Source organism: Stigmatopora argus, chromosome 10 (genome assembly GCF_051989625.1).
Source record: "Stigmatopora argus isolate UIUO_Sarg chromosome 10, RoL_Sarg_1.0, whole genome shotgun sequence".
Classification (NCBI taxonomy): domain Eukaryota; kingdom Metazoa; phylum Chordata; class Actinopteri; order Syngnathiformes; family Syngnathidae; genus Stigmatopora; species Stigmatopora argus.
The window spans coordinates 16699724-16709565 of NC_135396.1; the positions used below are offsets into that span (position 1 = coordinate 16699724).

A 9842-nucleotide genomic window follows, 5' to 3' on the forward strand; every position below is an offset into this window, starting at 1 on the left:
GAGGCCAGCCTATCACACATACACCGTATGGCCAATCAAATGGTAAGAAATCTTGCGCACGGAGCAGTCATCATTCAACGCCTTTCCCTTCGGCTCCGGTTCCATACAGGAGGCAAGACCTGCTTTATTGCACAATTTGTTGTCTTTTATAGACTGAGCACAGTACAGTGAAAACATGAAGGACATCTGTTCTCCTTTGTCGTCGCTTTTGCATCGTCTGATATCTTTCTTGGAAGGTCAGTCCGACCCGGTACACGGTCGATTGGTCGCCGATCTTCTGGTCATTGATAATTACCATTTAAATCGTTGCTAAATACAAACTGTGAATTACTATTTAGTCATACTTAATGCCCTAGTAATTATTAGGCTAAAGAAAAGCTCAAAATTTCCTGGACTTTTATTGTTTTTTGTTGGAGAACTTGTTAAGACCCTGACTGACGTAGCTTCTTAAAGGGACAACGCATGTACATACAAACTCTTATACACTCACACGTCGGCTCAGTGAAACTGCTCATGGCCATTGTTGGCTTTTATTGATGCGTAGACCGTGTTGTTTTATCCTTGTTTTGTCGCCGGTCTTTTGGTCGTCGGTCTTTTGGTCGCCAATCTTTTGGTCGCCCGTTGTCGTGGTCCGGGCGACCAAAAGACCGCGACCAAAAGACTGGCGACCAAAAGACGGCGACCAAAAAAACGGTGACGAATCGACCGCACACTGTCCGAACCTGGCTCATAAACGCATGATGCTATCTTTGACTCACGGGCGCCCTCACAACTGCATCTAATTCCACAATAGGTGTTATCTAGACTAACAGGCACCACAATATTACACAATAACACCTCACGCCTGACCTGCCACCCAGAAGTCACCCGGACACTGGAGGTGTTGCGCCAACGCTTCTGGTGGCCAACAATGAGTTAGGACTCATGCTCATTTGTATCTGCCTGCCACGTGTAAGTAAGTCTTCCACCAAGCTGAGCTCTGGCCTATTCCGCTCACTGCCGATTCCTAGCCATCCTTGATCCCACATTGCTGTTGACTTCGTCACAGGCCTCCCCACATCTCGGGGTACCACAGTCATTCTAACTACAGTTGACCAATTTTCCTAGGCCGCACATTTTGTGGCAATCCGCAACTGCCTTCAGCCCTTGAGACTGTGGACTTGCTTGTGCAGCATGTGTTCCGTCTGCACGGAATACCTACAGACATTTTCTCAGACCGGAGTCCCCAATTCATCACCTCCCATGTCTGGTCTGCTTTCTGCTCAGCACTGGACATTATTGTGAGCCTTTCCTCTGGATATCACCCCCAAACAAATGGACATTGGGAGCGGACTAACCAGCAACTGGAGGCAGACCCTGCTGCACCAAATATGCCCTTCTGACCACCTGGAGTAACCAGCTACCCTGGATTGAATATGCCTACAACTCTCTCCCCAATGCCTCTTCCAGTCTGTCTCTGTTCCAATGTTCCCTGGGTTACCAACCCCTCCTTGTTCCCGTCTCTAAAGGCAGAAATTGCCGTCCATCCAGGCACACCCTGCCAAATGTACAGGGGTCTAGGGCCAGGCTGAGCTACGACTCCTGTGGACTCAGATACGGCACTGGCAGAGGAGCTAAACAGATCTTTTGCCCGCTTTGAATCCCAAGCCAAGCAACCAGTCACACCACCTCAACCTCCAATACATCCCACACCAACCTCGGGAAAAAGCTTTACCCCACACCCCACTCACCATGGAGGTAGTGGACGTGAGACGTGTGCTCCTTGCAGTCAACCCCAGAAAGACCAGAGGACTTAATGGAATACCAGGCAAAGTACTGAAGGCATGTGCTGAACAAATATCACCAGTCATCATAGGCATGTTCAACCTGCCACTAGAACAAGCCACCGTCCCAGCCTGCCTAAAATCGGCCACCATCATCCCAGTACCCAAGAAGTCACCCGCAAACAATCTGGGCGACTACCGCCCAGTAGCTCTTACACCAATCATCACAAAGTGCCTACAAAAACTGGTACTGGGACACATCAAAGCTTGTCTCCCCCTCATCCATTAGTTTGCATATCGACCGAATAGATCCCCCGAAGATGCAATAACCACCACCCTCCAGGCTGCAATGAGCCACCTTGAGAAAAGAGGGACCTATGTCAGAATGCTCTTCATCAACTATAGCTCAGGCTTCAGCACCATAAGACCCAACATTCTTAGCAGCAAGTTTGCTAACCTGGGGCTCCCACCTTCCATCTACTCCTGGATTAAGGATTTTCTGGTCAACTGACCCCAGCACGTGAAGCTGGGTCGCCACCTCTCACCCGCCTGAATGCTCAGCACCGGCTTGCCCTAAGGTTGTGTGCTGAGTCCACTACTCTGCTTACTCTACACACACCCTGAGACCATCATTGTGAAATTTGCGGACGATACTACGGTGGTGGGGATGATCACAGAGGGAAATGAGATTGCCTACAGAGATGAAGTCCTTAGAGTCACCGAATGGTGCACTCTCAACAACTTGGCACTGAACATCTCCAAAACCAGAGAACTCAGCCTGGACTTTTGATGGAACAAGGCCGCTCTGTCCCCTCTCTCTATCAATGAGGGGAGTGAGTGAATACTTTCAAATTCCTGGGGGTCCTTATCTCTGCTGATATCACTTGGGCAGCAAACACCACAGCACTCATCAAGAAGGTGCAGCAGAGGCTACATTTCCTGAGAGTACTCAGGAAGGAGCAACTAAACACCAACCTGCTGTTGATCTTCTACCGGTCAGCCATTTAGAGCATGCTGACCTATCCTGTGTCAGTGTAGCACTCAAACTGCACAGAGGAGGATGAACATAGCCCAAAAGGTCATCAACTGGCTTTACAGCTCATTATTCTTGTATAATGACTGTTAGGGTTAGAGGGGGTTATGGTCGTTTTTTATGCTTTTCGCCTATTGTGTCCCTCATGTTTTCCTTTACCTCATGTGATCAGGTGTGTGTACTTTGTAATCAACCCTTGTCTGTCTATTTAAACCCTGTGTGTTTGTTAGTCTTTGTGGGATCGTCTGCTGTGTTTGCATCATGCCAAGTTGCCCTCCCATGTTCCATGTGCCATGTCCCTAGTCTTTTTTATTTTCTGAAGATTCCTGCCTTAGATATTAAAGTTTTGTTAGAACACTCCACGCACTCGTCCATTGCCTGCTTCCCTGCATTTGGGTCCAACTACGTTCCACGACCGAGCTAGTCGTAACAATGACAATAAAAGCACTGAGATGGGAATTTATTAAATACAAGCAGGGGGGGGCGGTCCACCCTGTTTGTTTAGAACGAAAAGACAGTTGTTGCGCTATAAAAAAAAATCTCTTTTGAAAAATGGGTTAGATTTGAAAGGAAAATTTCAGTTACACGCATAGCACAGCAAACGTGTATACAATTATGTACATGTATACAGAAGCAGGAGTATGCCTTTTAGGAAAAAGTAAGGAAATTTGATGGTCAATTTCAAAAGAAAGGATGATGAATTTTACCTATTTAAGAAATGTTTGGGTGTTATTTTTGTTAAAACATTGTAAACCAAAGTGAAAATATGACAAAAATAAAAACTCTAATAGCTGGGCTGTTGCGTAGTTCATGCAACTAACTTCAACCGGAAATGACTAAGCGGAAGCACTGCAGTGTGCACTGAAGAAAGTATGGATTTTTCAAATGTGCAGAGTGTAATGCTTTAAAACTACCACAAGAGAGCAGCAAGTTAACATATTTCTGGCCAGACATAGTCATCGATCATCCTTGCAAATGCTCAAAGTTTGAGTTTACACACTTAGAGAAGGTAGATAAATTCAATCACTCGTCTATTAGGATCTGACAGCCGTTTCTGCCCACCATAAAAATTTCAGTCAGTGAGTTTCCAGGTGCACACACACACACACACACACACACACACACACATCCATAAATCACACTTTATAAGGATTATAGAATAGATAAAGAATGATTTATGGATGGGTGGATGTTTTATAACTCCCATTACGACAGAAAAAAAAGAAAAAATTCAATCACTCGTCTATTAGGATCTGACAGCCGTTTCTGCCCACCATAAAAATTTCCGTCAGTGAGTTTCCAGGTGCACACACACACACACACACACACACACACACATCCATAAATCACACTTTATAAGGATTATAGAATAGATAAAGAATGATTTATGGATGGGTGGATGTTTTATAACTCCCATTACGACAGAAAAAAAAGTGTTCCATGGAGCACCTGGAAACTCATACCTGTCAACTTGTACGTTTTATACGTATTTTATACGTTTTTTTACCATTTCAAATCATGTACGCCGTACACCGACTTTTGTACGGGGAAAAAAAATCGCCAATATTTATGAAAACCGATCTCAACAAGACCGTTTTGGCTAAAATCCAGATAGTCTCGTAGGCTGGCAGCCAACGACGCTACTATCATCAATCGTTACTATTGTCACGGTATACCAGCAAAAATTATCCTTAATCGTATGTATTTTTTTAGCGGTGCATATACGGCAATATCGATAAAGGATGACATGCGCATAATAATAATCGGACATAGGCCATGTCGTCATTACCACAACACAAAAAAGCCTACTTGTCATCACACGCAGAACTGCGTGTGACGAAATTGATGGTGCTTCTCCATAAGCTACGTTTAATCGGCAAAAGACCTAAATAAGTGTAAGTTACGGACTTGTAATTTGTCATTCCGCTGTTGTGGATACAGGTCGCTTACCTCTCGATTACATACAGGTCGCTTACCTCTCGATTACCGCACACTGTCTGCCACTTACCTTCCTTCAAGTCAGCTAGGAGGCGGCAGATCACCAACCAAACATCTATTCATATGCCGCAGAAGGGAATGTGTGTATGTTAGCGCGAGTTTAGATGTCTGATGGATGTGGGGAAAAAGCTATCCTTAAGCCTATTTGTCCGAGCTTTGTGGGACCTATAGCGTCTGCCAGAGGGCAGCAGCTGGAACAGATTGTGACCAGGGTGGTAAGGGTCCCCTATGATGTGCTTGGCTCTGCTGAGGTAACGCGGGCTGGCAATGTCTTCAAGTGAGGGCAGAGAGCAGCCGACAATCCTCTGGGCAGTGTTAATCACTTTCTGCATGGCCTTTTTGTCTGCCGCCGTGCTTCCAGCGTACCACACTGTGATGCCGTACGCCAGGATGCTCTCTACAGTGGTTCTATAGAAGGTTCTCAGAAGATTGGAGCCCAAGTTGTTCTTCCTGAGCACCCTGAGGAAATGGAGTCGTGTCTGAGCCTTCTTCACCACTGCCGTGGTGTTTGTAGACCATGAGAGCTTGTCCGTGACGTGGACCCCCAGGAATTTAAAGGACTGGACCCTGTCTACATGCGTAGATATACGTTTTTTGGGGGGGTTGTAAGGGAAATCATAATCATTTATAAGGGCAGTTATCGGGAGAGGTTGACAGGTATGGAAACTGGACCTGGAAATGATGACCAAATCAGCCACACGGTGTGTTTAGGGCACATCATGTAAAAACAACGATTCATACATCAACTCTGCTTTCAGCTTTAACAAATAAAAGTAGTTTACACACTTCGAGAAGGTGAAGAAATTCAATCACTCGTCTATTAGGATCCAACAGACGTTTCTGGCCACCTTTAAACAATTTCAATTCTCTACGTTGCATGGTTTGGACAAAGGTACCGAGAGAATCTTAACATACACACACATTCACACAGACACATCCATCCATCCATAAATTACTCTTTATCAGGATTATAGATTACAGTTATAAGCATATGAAAATACTGTAATGTATTAATATCTAAATTTAATCTATATATTAAAAAATGCAAATAATTTAAATGCTTTACTCAGCGAATATAGTTCTTTTCCGATTGATATAAATAAAAAAACAGGTTAATGGGGTTTTAGTCCAAATCCTCCTGAACAGTCCAGTAGGAGGAGGACCTTGATTCAGCCCCCCTTTCAGCGAGGTACAGCTTCTGGTTCGGGTTGAAACAATTCCGTTGTGAGGGCTTTCATGATCCAGGCTTACCTGTTCCTCACCCAGTAGACAGGCAGCAAGGATTTGTTATACTTTTTAAAGTACAAGGACGGTCGAACTTGTAGTTTAAGAATGATTTTACCATCAAGCCAGCAGCATACCCACACATTATGAACCCTGGCTCTTTCAGTTCCTCTTTGAATAAAAATGTCTGGGAAGGCATCCTCTTCTAATTCAATTCAACAAACAAATGACACTGTTTTTATTTAAATTTCCAGTATAGGAGCTCGACTACACGCTGACATCACCACCCAAAAAATAATCCTCAATACAGTCATACTTCTATTTACAAATCCCTTTAAGTGCAAAATTTTCAGGTTACAAAACCCTTTGATATGCAAATGACTGTCCCAACATACAAAAACAAGATCCAAGCTACGTAATCCTCCATTATTATATTTTGAAATTGTCCCAGTAACATTGCGGCCTGCTTTACTTCCCCTTGGACCCCCACACAACAAGAACAACAACTCTCTTTTGACCGCCATTTATCGTCACAGAGTCCTTTATTTAAAATTGTGTGTGTGTGTGTGTGAATGAAATGAATAAGCGGACTCTTTTATTCATCGAAAAACAAGATAAGAAAATCGCGTGCGGTTGACTGATATTGCAAGGCAATATGGCCAGTCGTACTCCACCTAATAGCATCGCTACGCTATTGAACCTGAAGGAAGGATTCAAAGCCACAACTCCTTGGCATGGACTCTTTGTACTGAACGAGGATATGGAGAGACTGTTGGCCCTTTGGAGTTATATTTAATGCTAAGTTGTTTTGAATTCATTATTTGAAGTTGTTTAGATGTGTGATTATGTGCATGTATTGGTGTGCTAACGTTAACTTCTTCCTTACTGTACTACTGCACGAATCGAACAATAGAGCAACTTCATGCTAATGAAAATGAATCACTCTCAAAATTCAACTGAAATCACCTCCTACTCGGTAAAAGTCACATTATAACCATATACATCACGTGCTTATTCAAAAAAATGTGATTGTATTCACGCAAACATTGTGTTGACTCACATTTGAAATAAACCTTGATAAGCACAAGCTTGATCATATACAGCAGTGTGATATCATCAAATAATAATCCAGTCTATCAAGACATTTATGAAGAAAATATGTAAGAATACTGTAATCAAAGGTTTAAACAATTATACATTCAAACTAAAACTGCCATAACTGACTCTTTTGAAAGAAAATAAGACTGAACAATCAGGGCCTCAAATAGTCCTTCAGTTGGTTATAGACTCAATTATCGGCACTCCATTAAATATATATTAATATATGTATATATGTATACATATATATATATATATATATATATATATATATATATATATATATACATATATATACAATTTGAAAAATCAATTTATCAAATATTATACACTGCCAGCTCTAAAGGTAATACTACTAAGCTTTAACTTTGAAAGAATATCCTACATGTGAGGAAAAAAACAAGACAACATTGTGAGAACACAGTCGCATGACCTTAAAAGACCCTGTCACAGCCAAGACTTCTTAGTTCGTCCCATCCTCGCCATGTTGGCCAACTTGACCTTGACCTTATCTATGTTCTCTGGACTCCTCTTTGAGGTGCATTCCACAGTTGAGTCTGTCTCAAAAGATATAGCTGGAGCATGTGTAAGAAGAGTTCTTGTCTTCTCTTGAGCCATGGGTGACCGGGTCTGCAGAACCAGCTGACCTCTCAGAGAATGCCTGAGTTGAAGCAATAGCGGGTTTTGCTTGGAGTACGTTTTATCTAGAACATTCTTTTGACCACAACAGTTAGAGCATGCTGAGCAAAGGACACGGAAAATGTAGACCCAGCCCAGGTAGTGAAGTTCTGCTATGTTGAGCACAAAGCAGCCCAGACTGATGCTAAACATAAAGTTCAGGAAGATGGTTTTCTCAGTGGCACGAGACACAAAACAGTCTGTGCGTGTCGGGCAAGGATAAGTCTCACAACGGTAGAGGTTAGGCACCTCGAACCCAAATAATAAATACTGGCCCACTAAGAAGGTGATCTCCATGATTGATCTAAGAAATACATGAAGGATGTAGATGAGCAGCACCTGTTTGGATTGCTTTGTAGGGTCTTCTGCTAGTGCACCATGGCCCTCCTCCAGAAAGCTGTGTTGTGCTCTTTCCATATCATCCCAATCTTCCCTAAAATGAGGACAGTAAGTAGGCACACCCACTCTCAACTTCTCCTTGCTATCTTTCTCCCCTATACCTTGCCTTGAAGGCCTCTGCCTCAGTACCTGTGCTCGCTGACCGTCTAGCTTCTCATCCTTGGCAATTTTATGCAAAACAAATACTATGTAGAATATGGATGGTGTGGAGACCAGCACAATTTGAAAAACCCAAAACCTCAAGTGCGATACAGGTGCAAATGTGTCGTAGCAGACGTTGTTGCATCCGGGCTGCTGGGTATTGCAGGTAAACTTGGACTGCTCATCGTTGTAGACTGCATCTCCCACCAAAGCTACCAGCAAGATACGGAAAATGAGCAGCATCGTGAGCCAGATCTTCCCTATCACTGTGGAATGATTCTGGACCTCGGATAGAAAACGCCCAAGAATGGACCAGTCACCCATGATTTGACCTTAGAAGTAAAGTAAAGTATGTCAGCAGCATTGATGTACTGTCTCACTGTCTTAACTACCAATTATGGACTATGAAATGCTGTGAATCCATCAAATTAAAAAGCACATCATGTAGTAAACAGTAGCTGTTATTCTTGTATGTTTCTACGTTATTGATCTATGATTAGATGAATTCTTGATGTTATAGAAATGTAAAGGGATTTTATCATTTTAAAATACAAATCTGTAACTATAAAACAGAGTTCCATATACTTGACAAAGCTGTGCTCAATAATATAATTTTCTTCTTTCTTTTTTCTTGGTTTTATTTTCTTTTTTAATTAATGTTTTTACCTAATGTGTAGCCATTTGTTGCTATACAGAACTAGGTATGCTTTATTTATCAAATCAAATAATCTGGAATTGAATGATGTTTTGACTTACCTTCATGTAAAGTTGAATCGTTCAGAATAAATACTTTCAGCTAAGCGTTGCAATGCATTTTTTGTGGCCTTTTGAATCTTCAAGTTTGATGAGATGAATCCGGTTGAGCCTGGTTAGGGAGAATAGGCTGACAACACATAATGAACCAGCCCGTCTGAAACTCGCATTGTGCAGTGTGGCTACAAAAGCAGGCAATGTACAGTGCAAATCACAATGAGGGGGTTCCTTTTCTGAAAAGCTGGGAACGATGACATGGTTCAACAGTGTATGGAACCAACTGGAAAGACCCAATGCTGGTTTGTAAAACCTCACTGTTTAGCTGGCAAAGTCAAAGTTTTGCAATAATTATCAACATTGTGAATACAACAGGTTTATATGGAATCTATATTTGTGTGTTTACATCCACAGCCACTGAAATGTAGCACTGACCGTGTCCGTGACCGGATGATTCGCCGAAAGACGTTTCGCCGACGGACGTTTGACAGACGGACAGGTTGCCGAATGGACGTTTCGCCGAACGTTCATTCGGACGAATTAACGTTTGGCCAAACGGAGGTTTCGCCGAAACGGGATTCGCGCGCTTGCCCCGCCCCAGGATCGTGTGTGTACTAGTTTTTCAACCTCGGCCCGTGGGCCATATACGGCCCGTTAGGATTTTTAATCCGGCCCGCCGCCGGCGTTTTCCAAATTATAGTAACAATGATTCATTTCCCTTTGCTGCTCATCACTCTCAATTTATTAGTCTACCCTCA

General features: G+C 42.9%; 1 protein-coding gene across 1 annotated transcript; it reads right to left on the reverse strand.

Annotated features, from left to right (window-relative positions):
* Positions 1-7462: 7462 nt before the first annotated feature.
* On the reverse strand, positions 7463-9344 carry LOC144083511 (gap junction delta-2 protein). The gene is made up of 2 exons (XM_077611427.1): positions 9091-9344; positions 7463-8666 (listed from the first exon to the last, which is right to left on the reverse strand). The coding sequence occupies exon 2, from the start codon at positions 8656-8658 to the stop codon at positions 7564-7566; it is 1095 nt and encodes a 364-aa protein (XP_077467553.1). The 5' UTR covers positions 8659-8666; positions 9091-9344; the 3' UTR covers positions 7463-7563.
* Positions 9345-9842: the final 498 nt, after the last annotated feature.